A 23,469-nucleotide genomic window follows, 5' to 3' on the forward strand; every position below is an offset into this window, starting at 1 on the left:
TCCTGTTTATAATAAAAGTCTAAAACTAGGGATGTGACCCTTACACAAGGGGAGATAATCAGGACAACAGAAACAAAAGTACTGGTTGCTAAAAAAATCTTCTCCTCAAGAAACACTGGGCATATATATCATCACCAAACTTACTTACAAGAATGAGTATATGATGTAGATTAAAAATTATTCAAGGCATCAGCCATGGGCAAAGGGCATGGTTTTAAGGTCACCTTAAAGTTGACCAGACGTCTCCATATGAGTGAAAAATTCTTGAGAGGGACGTTAAACAACATACAATCAATCAAAGTTGACCAAAAATTACATTATATTAAAATGTTGATATTTTACTTACTATAAGGACTAGTATCATCAAATCTTGTCAGTTGATGCATTGTATTGTGACTCAAAAGTAGGTCATGGTGACCTACTTTTCAAATTTTGCAGCCATTCTTTTTCAGAATGATGTAGAGAGATACTTTGAACAATTTATAGCCTATAACATCAAACTTTGTCAGTTGATGTATCTTTTGTCCTCAAAGTACATCAATTAAAAAGTAAAAGTCACCTTGACCTACTTTTTGAATTTCAATGCTAATCTTTTTCAAAAGAATTGAAGCCATTAATTCAAATACTGAGAGGTTTATAATCATTAAGGTATTAGATGTATAACAAGCATTGTTGAAGAATGAAATTTTACTTTATATTTCCTTATCTTTAGTGTTTGGAGGATTTAATTCCAAAGTTACATAAAGTTTTGTCCAAACATATTTGAAAAAAGAAGGTTTTTCAAATCATACCCCTGCTATCCTAAAGAGTGAAGGGTGTGTCATACCAGAAGAGGATTCATTGATTGATTGTATGTTGTTTAACATCCCTCTCGAGAATTTTTCACTCATATGGAGACGCCACCACTTGCCAGTGGAGGGCTACAAATTTTGTCCTATGTTCGGCACTCAGGGCCTTTGAGCAGTGAGGGATCTTTTTCGTGCCAACAACTACTGCGACACGGGGCCTCGGTTTACACAGTCTCATCCGAAGGACCGGTCTCCACGTCCCACAGTGGGATTCGAACCCGCGACGTAAGGATTGACTCCTTACTTCGCGACTCTAGAGCAGACGCTCTAACCACTGCGCCACGTGGGCGACACCAGAAGAGGAATTCTGTGAAATAAACTCATTTTCAGACTGTAATTTTACTTCAGATAAACAAAAATAACATAGACGCTTTATAATAAAAGATTTTTTTTTCAAAAGTTACAATTAACTAGTAAAATTTTCAGATTAAAATACGTTACTCAATGTTAAGTGTGTATTTCTTATAAAAACAATTAATTCTAATGATTTTTAATTAAAAAAAGAAAAGAGTGGGCTAAAAATTACTTTGATAGAAAATGACTTTAATCAATGTTGTACAAAAATAAAATACGTAAGATATTTTTTACCAGGATATTTTGGAGTAATTAAGCATTTACTACCCCTACCCCCAATTTTAGTATCCGTTTGCTGACACACAAATATAACTTTTTATTCTCAACACTATTAGTATGATTATGCCATACTTATATATTGATAAGAGTATAAAACAACATAAATAAATAAGCCTTATGACATTTTTAACAATGTCCTTGACCTTTTAACCTTGAAAAAAAACAACATATTCATACACTTGTACAAGAACAATTCTGGGAGATAAAAAAAAATGTACATGTAATCTTGTTCTTATGTTAGCTAAAAAGGTATGGTATTTTTTCCTCATATGTACAGAGAATTGCAAAAATCATGAATATGAAATCAATTTAATATAAATATTCATTAATGATATCCCCCCTCCCCATCTATTTTTTCTCTATGAAATAAATACCTAGATTAAAAAACCAAATGTGTTTTCCCTATTTTTTTTTTTTTTAAACTAATAGCAGAAAAGATTCAGTTCTTAAAGTTTTGTTCTTTTTTTTTTTAATTAATAACTTTTAGATCTAATTTAGAACCAGAAAGATTTTTTTTTTCATTTTGGAAATACAACCTTTAGTATACAGTCATGTAGTTATACAACAAGAAACATCTATTATGTCCATGGTTTCGTACGGAAAACGTTTTTTTTTTCATCAGAGAAAACTTGAGAATTTTCTGGGATTTTGCAGGGATTTTTTTTTTTTATGCAAACGAATAACGTTATACTACTGATCTATAGCTGTAACCGCGGTCTAGTTTAGCGAATTAATATGAATATAGATGCACACTTCCATGTGTTTCTTTACTATGTTTACTGAAAAACGACTAGAAATAACGAAAATCTGTTAATAAATTACATAGTTTAAAGAAATAGAATAAATTCCTCATTTTTTTTACTCATCGAAAGATGTGCTTTTTTAGAACTGGGAAAAACCCAAATATGTATTTTACGTTGAAAAGAATGTTTATGCAGCAAATTGTCCAACAAAACTACTATAGCATGGTTTTCTATCAATCTATCATTTGTTCTTTCCTCTGTTAAGTATATTTCTCTGCTCTGGTGGCATGTATAAAGCCAGCGTCTATCAAGCCGTGTTGACGAAGAGCCTTGCTTGTTTACAATGGTCGATAACTCTTAGACAGAAACAGTGTTACGACATCGGCAATCATTGGCAAACGCTGTCATTTTTACCGGAAGTGCCTTGTTATACATCTAAATCCTTAAATCTTATAAGATAATGCATCTAAGGTAGGCACATATTGATTAAAAGTATGTCACAGTGACCTATTTTTAGATCACCTGAGCTGAAGGCTCAAGTGAGCTTTTCTGAGCACATTTTGTCCGTCCGTCTGTTAACTTTTCACATTTTCAACTTCTTCTCAAGAACCAATGGGCCAATTTTAACCAAACTTTGTACAAAGCATCCTTGGGTTAAGAGGAGTTTAAATTGTGAAAATGAAGGGCAAAGTCCCCTTATAAGGGGAGATAATCAAGAAAAGACAAAAATAAGGTGATGTTACTAAAAAATCTTCTTCTCAAGAACCACTGGGCCAGGAGAGCTGAAACTTATGTGGAAGTATCCTTAGGTAGTGTAGATATTAATTTATAAAAATCATGACCCCCGGGGGTAGGGCAGGGCCACAACAGGGAATCCAAGTTTTACATAGAAATATATAGAACAAATCTTTAAAAATCTTCTTCTCAAGAACCACTTAGCCAAGAATACTGAAACTAATGTGGAAGCATCCTTGGGTAGTGAAGATATTAAATTGTTAAAATTAGGACCCCCGGGGGTAGGGCGGGGCCACAATATGAAATCCAAGTTTTACAAACAAATATGTAGAAACAATTCTTTAAAAATCTTCTCAAGAACCACTGGGCCAAGAAAGTTGAAACTAATGTGGAAGAATTCTTGGGTAGTGTAGATATGAAATTGTTAAAATCATTACCCCCGGGGGTAGGGCGGGGCCACAATAGGAAATCCAAGTTTTACATAGAAATATATAGAACAAATCCTTAAAAAATCTTCTTCTCAAGAACCACTGGGCCAAGAAAGCTGAAACTAATGTGGAAGCATTCTTGGATAGTGTAGATATTAAATTGTTAAAATCATTACCCCCGGGGGTAAGACGGGGCCACAATAGGGATTCCAAGTTTTACATACAAATATGTAGAACAAATCTTTAAAAATCTTCTTCTCAAGATCCACTGGGCCAAGAAAGCTGAAACTTATGTGGAGGCATTCTGGGGTAGTGTAGATATTAAATTGTTAAAATTAGACCCCCGGGGGTAGTGGCCATGATATGTATAGCAAGAGGGGGAATCTGGTAAAGAACTGCATCACCCAAGTTACTCAGGTGAGCGATGTGGCCCATGAGCCTCTTGTTTGAACTTTGCAGGCATTTGATTTCAAAGCATTTTAGAGACATTTTAAGGCCTATGATCATAAAACTTTGTAAGTTGATGGATCTTTTTTTTCCTCGAAAAACGACTGAAAAGTAGGTTACATGACCTACTTTTGAAATTTTATGGCTATATTGAAATATTCAAACTTTGTCAGTTGATGCATCTTGGGTCTGCTTTTTTCACAGTTAAACATGCTATATAAATTATTCAGTAATTGCAGAAGTAAACAAGTTGATGCATTTGCAAGATATGTATTAAGGTCATACGCAACATAGTTGGAACTTTTTGAGGTTCTTCCCTGGAGTTGAAGAGTTTCACTAAAGGAAGGACCTGTGTGCAATATTTTAATGTCTATATATGGATTTGTACACCTTTTCTTAATCAATTTTTGATGAAAGAAAATCTGGAATTTATGTTTTAAAATTTTTGTACATTTTAATTGGAATAATGCTAAAATTTTAAGATTCGATATCTTTTCAAAACCCCTGGTAACGCATGCTGATTATTTGTCTAAGAACATGTAATGATATGAAAAGTTTAAATTCAGAATATCTTGGAAAATTATCAGTAGGTAAGGTACGTTGCATATGTCCTTAATACAGAGTTAGTTGACTGAAAAGGAGGTCACTGTGACCTATTTTTGAAAATTTTTGGATTAATTTCAATATAACAAGTACTAATTGGCTTAGAATCATTAAACTTTGTCCGTTGATGCGTCATGGGTCCTTAATGTATTTCATCTGAAAAGTAGATCACTGTGGGTTGTCAGAGTGTTTCATCTAAAATGTAGGTCATGATGACCTACCTCTGTAATTTCAAGGCTTTATCTAAATATACAGGATACTTAGAAGCTTCAAATAGAAGTGATAGGTTGTACAGTTTATCAGAAGAGCGATTCAAGGCCCTTTTGCTTATTGTTTGGTCATCTGAGTCACATTTGTAAATTTAATTATTGATTATATTGTTAATTGTATTTTTATGCGCCTGGATCAATAGATCCCGGGCGTATATTGTTTTTGTCCTGTCTGTTTGTCTGTTTATCTGTTTGTCTGTTTGTCTTTCTGTCTGTTGTCAACTTTAACCTTCGCCATAACTTTTGAACAATAAGAGATAAAGACTTCATATTTGGTATGCGTACTCCACCGATTAAGTTCTTTCAAATGACACCATGGTCAATGACCTTGTGACCTTGACTGTGACCTATATGCTAAAAATAGCTTTTTCCACTGTTTGTCATAACTTTTGAACCATAGGAGATAGGGACTTCATATTTGGTATGCATACTCCACCGATAAAGTCCTTTCAAACGACGGCAAGGTCAATGATCTTGTGACCTTGACTGTGACCTATATGCTAAAAAATAGCTCTTTACACTTTTTGCCATAACTTTTGAACCATAGGAGATAGGGACTTCATATTTAGTATGCGTACTCCACCAATTAAGTTCTTTCAAATGACACCATGGTCAATGACCTTGTGAGCTTGACTGTGATCAATATGCTAAAAATAGATTTTTTGAACTTTGTTGCCGCCGGGCGCATAGTGTTTCACAAACACATCTTGTTATTAATGTTTATATTTGGAAAGCACTTCTATGTTCTAGGTTTGTTAAAATAAAAACACAATTAACATTAAAATCAACAAACAAACACCATAAATAACATGAAAACATGCATAGGAACATAACTTTTCTCAATAAAGTTAAAAATATTACCAATTTTTACAGTTTCTATGACAAAAATAGATTTTTATTAAAAAAATTATCAATAACATTGTAACTACAGCAAAAAATGAAATTTAATTGAAATATATAGGAAAAATCTTTAAAAATCTTATCAAGAACCATTGTGCCAGATAACCTGAAACATACATGGAAGCTTCCTAAGTTAGAGAAGATTTTAAAGAGACATTTCAGCTTGAATTTAATTGTACATTGCAACATTTTCAATAAAGAATTGTCATTTACAAATGTCTGCTGATTTCACTTACATGTACATGTAAGCCTGGGGATACATGTAGTCATTGTTTACTCAAGGTACTCCAGTCTACGAGGGCTGTCCTAAAAGTTCGTGGACAATGACGTTTCTGTCAAAATAAATGGTTCTATATGCATCTATTGTATATCAAAATATTTCTTATGAAAAACCAAGTCAGAGTGGTTCAATTTTTATTGATAGAACGTAATATTTTTGTAAATATCGGGGTCTTTAAAGATTGCAGATTGTGCGCACGGACCAGTCTGACGTTAAGCAAATTCCATTATAACGTCGAACATTTGGATTTTGACTTTACAAATGTACATGGACACACACTTCATTTCTTTTTTAAAGCACTATGCACTTCCAATTGCTGGCGATAATCTTTAAGCATAGATTTTAATCTATTTTATTTTTAAAATTCAAAACAATGGACAAAAATTTACCAGCATCATGTTAATAAACAGTTTATATACACAAACTGCACAGCCCAGTCCGACGCTGCGCTAGATTTATAACAACGTCATGTATAGAAATCTCCATTTTCAGTAAATTACATGTGTTTTTAAATTCTTGTAGTGTGTTCAAATTTGTACACATCGTCGAAAAATTATATATACCAATCTGAAATTGATACACTTAGTATATTTTAATAATTTTGAGTTGTTTTAACAAATATTTTGTCTTTTACGTCATTTCAACCTTATAAAAACTTATTTTTTTGATCGGATGCTGCCCCGTGCGGTCAGCCGACGTCGCTTTTTTGACACATATTTGTTAGGGTTTTTGTTAAGTATTTGTACTGTCTATATAGTAAGCGATACTTTTAAAATATATCGTAAAATGATTATTGCCTCTTTATTTGTGTTTCATACAATTTTTATTAATTTTGACTTGTCTTATATAGAAAATAATCAATGTAATCCAAAGACTTTATATCAGCGTTTATGTCATTTTAACCTTGGTCCGTGCGCACTCTCCGCGACCTCTAAAGACCCCGATTTTAAAAAAAATATTATGTTACATCAATAAAAATTTAATCATTCCGACTTGTTTTTTCATAAGAAATATTTTGATATACAACAGATTTAGATAGAACCATTTATTTTCACAGAAACGTCATTGTCCACGAACTTTTTGGACAACCCTCGTATATAGCTGCAGATCTGTAGCATCATGGTTTTATTTACTTGCAATTGACCATAACGCTACAGATCCCGAAATGTAAAATTTACAGTGCAATATTTTTTGCACACTTTTTGGGGAGAATTTCTCCACTTTCCAGCATCGGTCATTTAATTACCTTTGACTCCCTAATTCTAAACACATTATTTAACTAATCTGTATATTTCATCCATCTCCCGACACTTTATAAATTTGTCTCTACAAGTGATAAACTCACTTGATGAAAATTATTTGTTAGATTGCTGTAAATTCACTTCAGGTGAGTTTATTGCCTGTAGAGACAGCTATAAATGATTGGGAGGTGGATAAAATATACATATTGGCTACAGAATATGTCTAGAACTAGAACTGTTCAAATGGGACAAAATACCCCCCTACGCTCATGAACAATCTTTATGTGAAATATTAGTAACTTACCAAGTTTATCCATAAGAAAGTTATAGACCGGACACAAATTATGAAATTATTCTTCTAGTGACCTTTGACTTCCCCAAATGACCTTGGGTCAAGGTCATGACACACCCTTAAGTCATGTGCAATCTTTGTGTGAAATAGGAACTTAATTACCAAGTTTATCCATAAGAAAGATATGGACTTGACATGAAATATAAAAAAAAATTCTTCCAATGACCTATAACTTTCCCAAATGACTTTGGGTCAAGGTCATGGCACACCCTTAAGTCATGAGCAATCTTTGTGAGGAATAGTATATTCTAATGTTCCTACATAAAGAAGAAATGGACCTGACACGTCTGCACAACTGGACAGATAGCTAGACAGATGGACAAGCTGATTCCTATATACCCCCAAACTTCGTTTGCGGGGGTATAATTAGGGACTAAAAGGTAGTTGTTAGACCATTGCTAGAACGTGATGAAATTCTCAGAGTTCACAAAAAATATTCATTGCTCCGTAAAATGCACCTTTTTGCATTATGGGATCTGTAGCATTATGGTCAAAGACGAGTATATAAAACCATAACACATAGGCATATTTCATGTAGTGCTTTATGAACAAGAGGCCCATGGGCCTTATAGGTCACCTGAGTATCAAGTAACAACTTTCAAACAATTAAAATTGGTTCCTGTTTTAAACCTGCGGTCATGAAGTTCACAATTTTGAAAGAGGCACCATTGCTTATCATATCTATGACCTTAGCATGGTTAATCTATTTACTTAATACCCAGAGTGTGAGGGTGTGGGTATTACACCCTGATGAACTTACAAAAATCAAAAGAAAACCTTTAAAATTTTAACAAAATTTAATAACAAAATTAAAGAACAAAATAAACAGAAATTTTAACAAAGAATATTAACCGAAAAATGTACAAAAATTAAATAAATTGAAAATGTCCTTGTTAGTTGGTCCTGGTCCACATCAGTCGGTGCACATGTCCCTTGGTATGAATTGGTCTCGTTTGCCCTGGTCCTTCCGTAAGTGCGGAAATCCTTTAAGACTAGAATTAATTGTTCGGTTTCCTTTTAGTATAGCTGCACGGAACAATGTTAATTAACAGCGGCCTGCATGGCGCACTTGGTTCCTCTTGGGTTCCAGAGACAATGGTCCGACGCCAGGCTCAACAATTGAATGTCTTTTAATGAAACTAAATCTTTATAATTATTTCCAAATTCACAATATTTATAATTCCCAAACTTTCACAACGTTTAGTTCATATAATTACTTTAAATCAGATATTGAAATGTTCAACATGGGTTACCGCCCGATCAAATAACTCACAGAACTGGTTTTAGAGATGTGTCGTATGGGCCGCCATAGTTCGCTCACACGCTACGGTCTCTGTCACACACCATAACATGGAAATGGCTACTCTCTAATAAAGAATTCCAGTACCCGAACAGTTTACAAACTCTGTAACATTCTGTAGAGAGACTTTAGGCATGAAAATAAGGCACAAGACCCATGTGGTTGACTATAGACAGGCCCCCTGGTAGCACTAGACGAACACGTCTATCGGCTGATGTTTTTCCTGGGTACTACCCAGAGCACGCTTTAACATTACTATTTAAAGTAAAACGAGGGGCTCCCCACAGGACTGCTATGTTACCATGGGAACTTAAGGAATTTAGGGGCTCCCCACATGATTATAAAACAAGTTACCGGAAGGGTGAACCAAGGGGATTTATTTATAATATAATGAAGAATTTCAGTTTGTTACACAGAGGTAGGTCAAAGTAACAAAGAGAAAATGCACTTCCACTTTATAACCAGTTGTGCAGCTCTCCCCAAAAGGACCAATGATCCTGGGGTTACATATCTCAAAACTTTGCAAATTTTAACATAAAATGGTTGACTAATATTAAAGAGCAGATTTCAAAGCATTAATTTATTTTCGGACTATGTAACACCCCCCCCCCCCCCCTTGAAAATAAACATTTTGCTAGATGCTCCTTTCTTCATCATTAAAATATATACTTGGATTATTGGCATAAAACCCAGTAGCAAAAGAAAAGATTTTCAAGAATTAATGCATTTTCACTATATAATCAATAGAGCCTAACCTTAACACCAAAACCCCTGACCATGGGGCCATAAAATTTACAATTTTGGAAGATGCACTCTTGCTTATCAAAACTATGTGCTTAGTTTATTTAATACCCAGAAGCAGAGGAGAAGATTTTTCAAGGAAATAATGCATTTTCACTTTATAATCTATATAGCCCCGCCCTAGCACAAAAACCCCTGACCCTGGGGCCATGAATTTCATGCCCATGGTTTTTTGGAACTGCGCCAATACATTGATGGGGAAATAAAGTACTTTACAATTTGTTATTTTATCTTGGACAAAGACATTGGATTGTAAATATACTGAAAGGAAAAAGAAACGCAGGGTAGCTTAATATTCGACAAAAAATTGACCGCATGACCGAAAATTACGAAAACTTGTCAGAAGAGAAATTTAGCTACTATGCACCAAAATCAGTGTTCAGAATTACTCAACCGTATAATGTATGACGTCACAGAGGGAAAGCGCTGAAAAGACCAAAACACGTTCAATTTGATGACGACAAGTTTGTCGACAAATTTTGTTGCATTATTTGATGCACCTGAGGTATGCATATCATTTTTCAATACTTAGATACAGCATGAATTTCTTCCAATCTTGGTACGGTTAATGGAAGTTCAATGGGGTCTTGTTTTTGAATTGCCTAATTAATGAAAAAGGCAACAACGGTTAACTATGCAGTATCTTGTAAATTTACCCCCATAAAACTTGATACCCATTGACAGAGAGGGCCTGGAATGGTTTTCAATCAACCGTGACGATGACGTTAATGCGAAACAGAGCCATATTACGAGCGGGTTAATCATCTTGTCATGTCTTAAATTGCCACCTTACTACCACAAAAACTGCGATTGATACTCTAGACCATTATGATCATTATATTCACAAGAAAATTGAAAGAAAACAATTCCACGATTTGAATTTTTGAGCCAGTCAACTTACTTTTGTATTCCTCTCACTGGCGCATGCGCGCGTCGTTTCACCTATTTTTTGGCTTGGTTACCCATGCCCCAATATAGCCTGGGTTTGAAAGATAAATACTCTGATGAAATTCCTTGCAAAGGAGAAATAAGGTTCTGGCAGATGCACGAGGGAGACATTAAAGATAATGAGAGTTTTCGGTTTTCACTTTTGTGGGTATCGTCATATGAGCTTCCATAACTCATGAATTATTGGACAAAATCAAATTGGACTTTGGCTATATCTTTTTGAAAGATGACTTTTAAAGATAGATAGGAATACTAAAACATATTATAGGAAAAATAAATTTAATTCACCTCAAAAGTTTACCCTGCGTTTCTTTTTCCTTTCAGTATATATAATTCAGTTTCAATTATTAACATTAGCATTTTGTATATGAACAATAAAACTTGTGGGTAGGTTAAAGTTCCAAGCTCTGTTGCAATATTCTTTTTCTTAAGCAGTCATGCAGGGTGTTTCAAGAAGTATTCAGTTAACTGCTGACCAACGCTTTTCATACTAATTGTTTGTCCATTATTACCGGCCGCCAGGAGGCGCTCGGTTATATGATAAGAAAGTTTGAAGTCTCTGTGCGTTTCTGCGGAGTTAAAACAATTTAAATTAAAAAAATATTTAACATTAATATAATAGTATATTAAAAAGAGCGTCTAAATGTTTAACAAGAACCGACAATAAACATAAAATTATAATATTTATGAAGAATGAGATAAATATTTCATCCAATCCTGATTGAGAAACTTTGACTTGTTTGAGGTGCTGAGAAAATTAGGACAGGTGTTGGGCATTGCCTTAAAGCAAAGATCACGTTATGAATGTTGCACAATTTTATTTTCTCTTATTGAACAGGATTTGTTGTAAGTATTTATTTTCAAATGATGTGTACACATGTACATAAATAAACATTTTCAAAAATGTGTTAAAATGTTAATTCATCAAAAGACCTAGCAGGCTGCAGAATATCATAAGATTGGCCCCTAGCAGATGAGGATAATACACGTTTTACAATGTGCCAAGAATTTTCCCGCTACAACTCGAAGAAACTGAAAGAGAAACAAGAGGCCCACGGGTCTTATAGGTCACCTGAGTATTGTGATTGATTGTATACTGTTTAACGTCCCTCTCCAGAATATTTCACTGATATGGAGACGTCACCATTGCCGGTGAAGGGCTGCAAATTTGGGCCTATGCTCGGCACTCAGGGCCATTGAGCAGGGAGGGATCTTTATCGTGCCACACCTGCTGTGACACGGGGCCTCGGTTTATACGGTCTCATCTGAAGGACCGCCTCATTTAGTCGCCTTTTACGACAAGCAAGGGGGTACTGAGGACCTATTCTAACCTCCTCACGGGACTGAGTATTGTGAAACAACTTTCAAAAATTAAATTTGGTTTGTGTTTTAAACCAGAGGCCATGAAATTCACAATTCTTAATTTTGAAAGAAGCACCATTGCTTAATTATTATATTTGTGAACTTAGCATGCTTACTCTATTTACTTAATACTCAGAGGCAGATCAGAGTAACAAAGAGAAAATGCACTTCCACTTTGTACCCAGTTGTGCACCTCACCCCAAAGGAACCATTGACCCAGGGGCCACATATTTCAAAATTTTGCAAATTTTATCATAAAATGGTTGATTAATACCAAAGAGCAGATTTCAAAGCATTAATTTATTTTTAAACTGTAACCAACCAATCCCCCCACCCGACGCATGGGGCATAAAAAACCACGATGCTAGATGCACCTTTCTTCATCAATAATATATATACATGGATCATTGGTATAAAACCAAAGAGCAAAGGAAAATATTTTCAAAGAATTAATGTATTTTTACTATATAACTCTATATAGAGCCATGCACTAACACCAGAACCCCTAACCCTGGGGCCATAAAATTCAAAAATCTGGAAGAGACACTCTTGCTCATCATAACTATGTACTTAGTTGGTTTATTTAATACCCAGGAGCAGAGAAGAAGATTTTCAAAGAATAAATGCATTTTCACTATATAATCAATAGAGCCCCGCCCTAACACCAGAACCCCTGACCCTGGGGCCATAAAATTCAAAAATCTGGAAGAGGCACTCTTGATCATCATAACTATGTACTTAGTTAGTTTATTTAATACCCAGAAGCAGAGAAGATTTTCAAAGAATAAATGCATTTTCACTATATAATCAATAGAGCTGCGCCCTAATACCAGAACTCCTGACCCTGGGGCCATGAAATTTTACAAATCTGGTAGAGGCACTCTTGCTCATCATAACTATGTACTTGTTTAGTTTATTTAATACCCAGAAGCAGAGAAGAAGATTTTCAAAGAATAAATGCATTTTCACTATATAATCAATACAGCCCCGCCCTAACACCAGAACCCCTGACCCTGGGGCCATTAAATTCACAAATCTGGAAGAGGCACTCTTGTTCATCATAACTATGTACTTAGTTCATTTAATACCCAGGAGCAGAGAAGAAGATTTTCAAAGAATTTATGTATTTTCACTATATATTCTATTTAGCCCCACCCTAGCACTTGAACCCCTAACCCAGGGGTCATGAATTTCATAATTTTGGTAGAGAACTCAATGCTGAATATAAACATGCCAACAGTTTGCCTGCTTGATGTCAAGGAGTAAAGAAGAAGATTTTAAATAATAATAATTTTTGAATAATTTTAGTGGTTTTGGTCCCGCCCCTTAGGCCCCAGGGGGGCAGGGACCATGAAATTCACAATTTCTGTCCCCCTTCACCCATAGATTCTGTATACCAAATTTGGTTGAAATTGGTTCCGTGGTTTCAGAGAAGAAGCTGAAAATATTCAAATGTTAACACACGACACACGACGGACGACGACGGACAGAAACAGATAGCAATTCACCTGAGTTTACTCAGGTGACCTAAAAATGTAGTGGCGGATCTTGAGGGAGTTTATTTTTTTCCTCAAAGAGAGTGCAAGGAGCCCCACATACTTGTTGCGATTTATTAAATTAAAATTACACTGCATATCTAATTGTAGATTACATTAAACTTAAGTTTTAAACTTTTAATGCAAATGCCTCCTAATTATACAGCCCCACGGTTTGTTAACGCAGAGGACTAGGGGGTACTTTGCTTAATTATACATGTACATGTAAAACTGAACATGCATTATATAATTAAGAAAATCATGCAATGTCGTGATCAAGCGTTTAATGTCACGAGGATATATATTATAATAACAGATAAATATAAGATATTTCAGTCTTTAAATGCTTCATAAAAGTGAAAATTAATTGGTTTGCGGCCAATTTTTTACGCTTGCGTCAATATATGTTTCTTGTTTAAACACTGATTTGACAATGGGTTTTTCTGTACATACCTATAAAATAAACAGATATTGCAAATTCATGGATATAGAAAAGTTAACTTGGATCGCCATTAATATAAATTTAGCATTTTTCCTTATACAGATATAACAAATAACAGATATATAGAATTTCACAGGCCCCAGTGGCTTGTTATAACTGATTTTTACTGTATTAATAGACTTTAATATATGCATAGTTCTGGACTACACAAATTAAATACTAAGAGGAGTACCAAATACTCAGCAACCTCATGAGCTAAATTTGACCCTGCTTGGGTTTAAAATAAAACTCAAGGCTGTGGGTCCCCCAATTTGCAAGATATATTAAACTGACACCATTGAAAGGTAGGGGAGTTGAGTTCCTTGAAATGAGCAATACAATTCTTAGAATACTTAACAAAGGCAATTTTTGTTTAAAAACAATTTTCTCAAAATTAAAATGCTATCTTTGAATTTAATTTTGTCTCCAAAATATAATTATATAGAATCAGCATCAGAATCAAAATATGTCTTCTTCAGCCTGTTGAAGAATATTCCATATTTGATCACTATGTAGGATGCCCAATTTACTGATCAATAAATTATTTAGAAGATTAAGAAAAAAATTCATGAGTGCTAAGTATATATTTTTTATAAATGTTAACAGTGCAGATAACAATACTTCATTTACAGATAAAAAGCAGTTATTCACTGTAATTGAATTGTTCCAAAAATTAGTTTTTAAAAAAGCAATGAATAGAATGACACTTTGATTCTCACTGGGCACTTCTATATACTACATGTTGTGCCAGCACAAAGATTTATAATATGTTCTTTCCCAATTGCAACCTACTTTTTACAAAAAATAAAATTTGCTTTCAATTTTCGAAGGCACACAACCAATTTGAAAATAAATCTTTACATGGATTGAAGCATGGTTTTTGGTTTTAAATCAGATGACTGTTTAAGATTTTAAGAAGATTTGTAATGTTGATGACTGTTGATTTTTTCAATATATCTTTTCAATAGATTGATAGTTAAATAAAAGTTCAAGATTATTCATTATTTGTATTAATTTCCTTAAATTTGTCATGTACTATTATTTCCAATAAGTGAACACATATGGCCTCAATTTCCCAATCTCAGGAGCTTGTGCCCTATTTTTTAAAAATGTGAAAATTTCCTTATCAATGCGATCTTGTTATTGTTGATGCCTTAATATATGAGCATAATTCCCTTCAAGAGAGCTACATATGGTGTCAGTTTAAGTATCTATTAATTGTATTATCTGCTCAAAGGCAGGGGTATCCTCCGGAGTCATTGTGGCCCACTTACGAGTCTCCATGTAATGCTCCTATCCTCTGTATTACATGAGCCCCCCAAGTGAGTATATGTGCACCGTATATATAAAATGAAAAATATGCAATTCAATCTTTTAAATAAAACACAATATCTCTTAATTTAATTACTTCTTTTTTTAATTCATGCTTTGTGTTATGCATAATTTTTTTTTTCATTTTATATACAGTTGTCACACACTTGTATCAGTATCTATTCTACAAGCAATGGATAATAAAATAATTATCAGAAATAAGATTTGATACAGGTTTGTTAATTATTATAATTATGAAAAGACATGAAGAAAATCTTCATATTCCTTTTTTCATGCCCAAGTACGTGTCTGTGTAACTAAATCATCACCAGCTGAATACTACAGAACAAGACAATAAATAGGGTTCTACAAAAAAGATATCTGATACAATATAAAACACTGATAATCCTTGTATGACTCCTCATTGCCAAGTTAATAGTTTCTCCACTGCAAGCTGAATTTCTACTATGAAAGCTCTGCAAAGTTATTTAAAATTTACTGCTGTAGTGAAACTAGTAATTCACTACTACATTTCATGTTCCAAGACTTTGCTATGTGTCGCCATTAAAACATGATAATAAATTGATTCTATATGTTATCATATAGTTCTATATGTTATACATTTAGGTTTGATTTATGAGACATCTACATCTAAACAAAAAAAGAAACATGTCTTGTTTTAATAGGTGAAAAATTACATAAGTGATAAAACCCATAAAATATGCCCTGCTCACACAACCAGTTTAATTTGCAGTAAATTAATTCTAAGTAAACTAATGCAAATCAAACTCATGCGAATCAAACTAATGCGAATTAAATTGCGTTCATACAACAGCTAATGCAAAGTAAACTCAATTGGATTAAAATTTTTCTTCTACAGCCAGGCATCAGTAAGCCTGGCTCAAAATTTAATTCAAATTAGCTTCGCTTAGCATTCACACAGAGCTAATGCGAAGTAACTAGCACAGTAAATGAATTCAAATTAAACTAATTCGCATTAACTTAAGTTTAATTTGAATTAAACTCTTCATGTGAGCAGGGCATTAAAAAGTAAATATATTTTTTAACAAATTGCAAATCATTAAATTGGGAAATTCCTGAAGTCCAAGTGTTACTATACTGTGTCAGCATATAAAAATTGACCTCATCATCTGAAAAAAGAAAGTTTAAAAATGCCAAAGTTCGTATTTCATTTGCACAAATTACTAAATTGATAAACCTAATGCATTGTAGAAATGCAGTTGTTATTGCATATGGTGGAGTCAAGCAGACTTGTATGCTGTAAATGGATGTTCAGAAGAGGGGATTTTTCAAAGAGGAACATATTATTTCGTAAGGTGTAAAGCAATCTGACATTTCGAGAAACCAGAAGTCTCTGTTAAGAGTGAAGCTCTACTGGTTTGTACATGTAACAAAGGAAGAGTAACTTGAAACTTTAAAACAGTAACATCTAGAATAAGTCTTTTTTGTGGCAAAATTTCAATTAAATAAGCTGCAATAATTTAATCTGAGATTCCTCTGACTCTAACCCCTGCGTTTACATTGTGACTTGTGCAGGCCCCTGCACAAGTCATAATGTAAACGCAGGGGTTAGAGTCAGAGGAATCTCAGATTACAATAATGTAGCCCTCTCCCTTTATTTTGGGAGAGGGTTACAACTCCGTAGGATCTCCGTAATGGTGCACAGCTGGAGCGATTCATTCTCGTACGGATTTCAACTCAAATTGTCACTAAATGGGTACTGTAAACCAACTTTTATTCGCGACGACATAAGTTCGCGATTTAACAAGGTTAAACTAGATCGCGACGATTAATTTTCGCGATCAAGCCTTTTTGGATCTTTAATTTATAGACAAATAACACATTAAGGACAGGTTCGCGGCGAGAAATATTCGCGATGACGATGCTCTCGCGAAATTTGCGAAAATTTCTCGCACGCGAATAAAAGTTGCTTTACAGTATTTTATTTATATGTCTTACCTGGACCCAAACATAAATTGATCCAAAAATATACAGAACAATCCATATATCCGTATTTTTCGTGTATGTCAACATCACAACTTAAATTTATCCTCCATGATTGATGACCTTGACAGATTTATTTTGGGACCGCCAATTTGATTAAGGACCTATAGGGAGCGAATTTCTTTGGAAATATTTTAAGCTTAAATAACGCTGATTACGAAAAAATGACACATGGAATGATTTTATTTATCGATGTTTAGTGTTGCTATTCATCATAATTATTTATACATTGTCAATTGCTTTATTAAGTTATTCTAAATTTCAAGCGCGTCAGTACGTCATGCGTGAACTGTCATGGCTGCTGAAAAAGGCAAACAGATGTATTTTACATGGTTTTCGCATTTAACGGGCTATGTTGTCAACAATGAATAAAAATTCCCTCTTATTAGAAATACGCTGAATGCAAATGCAGTCACCCGTATTTAAAAAATATCTTTGCACCATTAAAGAGATGCTGTGGAATTGTAGCCCTCTCCAGAAAACATCAAATTAAAAAATCGGAGAGAGTTACATTATTGAAGTTAAAATAAAGTAAGAACTCTGGGAGTAGCTCTTAATAAAATATTACAGAATTTTCAAATTTGGTTACCATGGCAATATCTTTCATCCACAAAAAAAAAAAACCCAAAAAAAACTACTCAAGATGATAATGTATCTCAGAGTAGTCTACTTGCAGGCTACATTATATTAAACACTAGACAAAATTGCTAATACACCACATGTTCATTCTTATTTGTGAATTGACCATTTGCCAGATTGATACTAGTGTATATAATATACCATTATCTCATGTTATTATGTAAAATAACTCTTAATTCGTTGATAGGATTTATTTTAAGTTTGGCGTATCTGGTCGCAGTGAAATATGACAAATTTGGGAGCGGCTGCGGAGTCATCTCCCCAACATTCAACAACAAATGTGGCGACCCAAAAATGAAATTTTTCTATCGCCTGAACCAACCTACCAATGAGTTCGTATGCTAGCTCATAGGCGCTTGGTTACAGGATGGTGTATTTTGTGTAATATGTGTTTTTCCATGTGTGCCTGAATACCCTCATTAAAATAAAAAAAAAAATCGCCGAAATTAGCACGTTTTAAAAAATGTCATATTTACTGTATATAAAAAGAGTAAAGGAGCGTCACTCGCCATCTTGAATCAGAGGGGGTGCCTTGGTTCATACTTGATTTTAATTAATATCTACATTTTTCTACCGGTGTCGGATGAGATCTAGCTTCAAAAATGATTGAATAACACCTTTCAAACGTCTGCCGATTTGATTGATTGATTGTATATTGTTTAACGTCCCTCTTGAGAATTTTTCACTCATATGGAGACGTCACCGTATGCCGGTGAAGGGCTTCAAATTTAGACCTATACTCGGCACTCAGGGACATTGTGCAGTGAGGGTTCTTTATCGTGCCAGCGCCTACCGTGACACGGGACCTACGTTTTTAAGGTCATATCCGAAAGACCTGTGACTTTCACTTCTGATGCCGAGCGCTTGGCAAAGGAACAGTCGCTACCTATTTTTACGTCTTAGGTTTGACGCGGCGCCGGGAACGAGAATCGAACCCGGGCCTCCCGATCACGAAGCGAACGCTCTACCACTAGGCTACCGTGAACGGTCTCTGCCGATTTGAACTTGCCGTATAAAACATGCAGTAAACACAAAACGTCTTCTATACCATGTACAGACATCGAAAGCAATGTAATTGCCGATTTCTAACCATGAAAAATGTAGAGGTGTCCCGGAATTACACAGAAAATCTTGAGAGAACAGGTTTTGTGCGATTTCTGGCCTCTCTAGATTTTCCATGTATTTCCCTGACATTTTACATAGTCGAAATCGCCACATCTGTTGCTTTCAATAAACAGGTGCAAGAATCGAGGACGTTTCGGTTCAATGCTTGTTCAAAACGGCATATGTAGCTCAACAGATGATAGGAAGTTGTCATTCAATCATTTTTGAAGCTAGATCTCGTCCGACACCGGTAGAAAAAATGTAGATATTAATTAAAATCAAGTGTGAACCGAGGCACCCCCTCCGATTCAAGATGGCGAGTGACGCTCCTTTACTCTTTTTATATACAGTAAATATGACATTTTATAAAACGTGCTAATTTGGCAATTTTTTATTTTTATTTTAATGAGGGTATTCAGGCACACATGGAAAAACACATATTACACAAAATACACCATCCTGTAACCAAGCGCCTATGTGCTAGCTTAGAAAGGGGGAAATTGTGTCACGTCGTACCATGCTTATATAGTCACTGTGGCGTTTCTGACAAAAAAAACAGGTATGCGCAACCTGAAATATTCGCAAAGCACATAATCAACAAGAGATGTTTGTAAGACACTTATGCCTCCCTCCCCTCAAATTGGAATTTTTCCAAGTCCAATCATACCCAAATCAGAACTTGACCTAGATATTTATCTGATAAATCTGTACACTAATTCCCCTCTTATAAATCAAATAACAATTATTGCATGACTCTCATAAAGCCTAGTAATCATCCAGTGCCTTAGTGTCCATACCAAATCCACTCAACTTTCGGTTGACCTAGTTTTGCAGAACAATTTTCAACTTATTGCATGCTGCTAACTTAATACCATGAATATCTGTAGTTAAAATTTTATATTTGATAATCTATTTGCAAGAATTTTTCTTAAGTAGAATTCATAAGCTTTTTTTTGATTTCATTTTTTACAGATTTCTATAAAGGTAAACCCCTGCATATGCCACACTTTATGCTTTAGCATGCTCTTCTAGCATCAAACGCCGCATATGGTGTAACTTTTTTCTGAGTTTTTGATTAGTAAGAATGTAAAAAACACGATATGAAGAAAAAATTGAAATTTTTTCTTCGAAAATGGAATAGACACTATTTTAATTTTTCTATGAATTGGTCACACTTTACTTAACATTGCAGTTATTTATAAGGTTTGACATGAATTAATATGCCTTATTTTTTGTTAAAATATTAAATAAATCATAAACAGGTTTCTAAAAGTAAAATATTAACTCTCTTAGGTGATGCATTAGCAATTTTGTCTATTTTAAATAGACTAAAACTGTACATGTATTAGGAGAAACATTTTGAAAGTTGCAAAGAAAATACTTTTTTTTAATAAACATGACAACACCACTCATTGATATTAAAAACTAATATACAGAATTATTATGCTTCCTGTCGGTTTGTCTCTATATAACCCATACTATTCTCTCATACTGTTCTAAGGATTTATATAGCGTAAGCATACTATGCCGAAATAGTGCATGACCTTGTTTTCTGAATAAAATTCTTCAATGCACACCCCGGGAATCGAACTCACGACCATGAGGTTGCCAGTCCGATGCCTTATCGATTACGCCACTGACGATCACTGATTGGAGGAATTTTATTAAATTCTTAAACTTAATTTAAACGATTGACACAAGAGAAAATAGACAAATATTATTTGAAAACAGCTATATTATTCTAAGGAACCATAGATAAATGTGTACAACAAAGTTTCAAACTAATTACATACAGATTGTTAGATGAACTGATATCATGGGGTCATTAAAACGCTTAGATTTTTATATAATGCTTGATTGAAGGATGTAAAATAAAAATTATCAATGAGAATCGACGTCTGCAAACAAATCAGTCTTACTTACAAAACAGAAAATAATAAAGATGAGTCACTTTAGGACAAAATCCCGACTTATCAAGAGAAAATACAGTAGGGTACTAGTAACCAAAATAACTAAGCTTGTAACCAATTTTAGCATGAAGATTTTGAATGAAATCTTGCAAGTGCCCTGTGTTAGCACCGATATTTTCAGTAAAAAGTCAAATTGCCGCATAAATAATTACAACAGTCAGCATAATAATAACAATAGTGTTGCATTATGTATGTACTATGCCTAAATAGTAGGCAGGGTTTTACACATGGTGAACTCGCCTCCGGCTTGTGCACAATGTGTCAAACCTGCCTACTATATTTAGGCATAGTACATGCATAATGCAACACTATTATATAAATATGTATCAGTGTAGTTTACTGAATTATGTGCCAAAACTGTAGGAGGAGTAGTGAAAAATTGCAAATAGACAGACAGAAGGAAGGACAGGGTTCACCTTTCTATTGCATAACCTCTTATGGTCTCTGACCAGTCGAGCTAAAAATTGTATACAGACAGACAGACAGCTAGGCAAATAGACGGATGACAGACACCTTACTATCACTTAAGCTCTTCTTGTTTCTGACCAAACAAACTAAAAATTCAGATGTATTTAATGCTTAATGTTGCATTTCTTTTGCGTGTCGGTATATTTTTAAAACTTCCTTGACAGAAAAAAATCAGACAGAAAGTTTTTCTACTCCCTTCTTGTATTTTAGTCTCCTCTGTCTCCTCAGATTAAACACTTTTATCCTGATCTTCTTGGTTTTCTCCCCAGTAGGATAATCCCTTAGAATGTTTGGATTCTTGGTAAGGAATTTTTTTATTTTCTTTGCCACTGTAAAGTTTAAGAAAAAAATTAGTCAGCATGGTCAGAATAATTATTCTTTTTAGATTAGGTTATGTAAACCCGTCTAGTCATTTACTGTCAGTCAGGGTCTCAAAACGGAGGCCATTGCCCAAAAAACATGAATCAAATCTATACTATAAGGAAAAGTGCAGATATTTTGATCAAAATGCAAACAGTCTGGATCAAACTGAAGAGAGTAATATGAATTTTTAATCAAATTGAAGAGGCAATTTGAAAATATCAATTGTTAATCACACTTGTAAACATTACCGTGTAATGGTCCTGCATTCCCCTCGTTTTCGAAATCATTGATATCTTCCTTGAAATATGATTGTATGGCTTTATCCTCCTCTGGTAGCCAGCTGTGTCTCTTGACTTTCCTTGATGCAGCTGTCAAAGAGAATTCGTTCAAATCAAAGAAAAGGTTTGGAAATTAACATACCTACAATGTTAGGGGAATAGTAGCTGTAATTTAATAGCTATGATTAAGCTATAACAGATGAAAAACCTAGCATTTTTAGGTTGACCTTCTACATCATAGGGCATACAATTTTATGTAAAATTAATCCATTTGAAGTACCAAAGCAAGGAACTAACATATTAACCCCCTTGGGTGTCATGATTTGAACAAAGTAGAATTTACACTACCTGAGGATGATTCCATATGAATAGAAAAATATCACTAATCATGGCTTTAAAGTACTTGAAAAGAAGATTTTAAAAGGTTTCCCTATATATCCCTATGTAAAACCTTGGTCTGCCATTTTGGCCCCACCCTAGCCCCGGGGGTCATGATTTGAACAAACTTGAATCTACACTACCTAAAGATAATTCCACTTAAGTTTCAACTTTCCTGACATAGTGGTTCTTGAAAAGAAGATTTTAAAAGATTTTTCCTATATATTCCTATGTAAAACTTTGGTTGGCCATTTTGGCCCCACCCTAGCCCCAGGGGTCATGATTTGAACAAACTTGAATCTACACTACCTGCTGATAATTTCATTTATGTTTCATATTTCCTTTCTCAATGGTTCTTAAGAAGAGGATTTTTAAATATATTTCAGATATATTCCTATGTAAAACTTTGGTTGGCCATTTTGGCCCCACCCTTGCCCCAGGGGTCATGATTTGAACAAACTTGAATTGACACTATCTGAGGATGATTCCACGTGAGTTTCATCTTTCCTGGCCCAGTGGTTCTTGAGAAGAAGATTTTTAAAGATTTTTCCTATATTTTCCTATGTTAAACTTTGGTCGGCCATTTTGGCCCCACCCTAGCCCCGGGGGTCATGATTTGAACAAACTTGAATTGACACTATCTGAAGATGATTCCACATGAGTTTTATCTTTCCTTTCTCAGTGGTTCTTGAGAAGAAGATTTTTAAAGATTTTTCCTAAATATACCTATGTAAAACTTTGGTCGGCCATTTTGGCCCCACCCTAGCCCCGGGGGTCATGATTTGAACAAACTTGAATTTACACTACCTGAGGATGATTACACTCAAGTTTCATCTTTCCTGGCCCAGTGGTTCTTGAGAAGAAGATTTTTAAAGATTTTTCCTATATATTCCTATGTAAAACTTTGGTTGGCCATTTTGGCCCCACCCTAGCCCCGGGGGTCATGATTTGAACAAATTTGAATCTACACTACCTGAGGATAATTCCACATGAGTTTCATCTTTCCTGGCCCAGTGGTTCTTGAGAA

The 23,469-nt window shown here is 34.4% G+C and overlaps 2 protein-coding genes across 5 annotated transcripts in view; one reads left to right on the top strand and one right to left on the bottom strand.

The window, feature by feature from the left end:
- Positions 1-16,780, top strand: part of LOC133192075 (uncharacterized) — a 54,815-nt gene extending 38,035 nt beyond the window's left edge. For 2 of the 4 annotated variants that reach the window (XM_061327922.1, XM_061327924.1), the window contains exon 6: positions 16,451-16,779. In XM_061327922.1, coding sequence (XP_061183906.1) covers positions 16,451-16,570 — 120 coding nt within the window. In that variant the 3' untranslated portion in view covers positions 16,571-16,779. Of the gene's footprint in view, positions 1-16,450 lie in introns of all 4 variants that reach the window. The other 2 variants (XM_061327923.1, XM_061327921.1) reach the window with 1 other exon arrangement.
- Positions 16,781-20,398: 3,618 nt separating this feature from the next.
- The window catches only part of LOC133192077 (uncharacterized), an 18,926-nt gene continuing 15,855 nt past the window's right edge, over positions 20,399-23,469 (bottom strand). The window contains exons 5-6 of the mRNA XM_061327927.1: positions 22,035-22,154; positions 20,399-21,752 (exon numbers count right to left, since the gene is read on the bottom strand). Of these exons, the coding sequence (XP_061183911.1) occupies positions 21,595-21,752; positions 22,035-22,154 (278 nt within the window). The 3' untranslated portion in view covers positions 20,399-21,594. The remainder of the gene's footprint in view (positions 21,753-22,034; positions 22,155-23,469) is intronic.

Source organism: Saccostrea echinata, unplaced genomic scaffold (assembly GCF_033153115.1).
Source record: "Saccostrea echinata isolate AGI-Se365-2 ecotype Australia unplaced genomic scaffold, CSIRO_AGI_Sech_v1 ptg000025l, whole genome shotgun sequence".
In the NCBI taxonomy this organism is placed as follows: domain Eukaryota; kingdom Metazoa; phylum Mollusca; class Bivalvia; order Ostreida; family Ostreidae; genus Saccostrea; species Saccostrea echinata.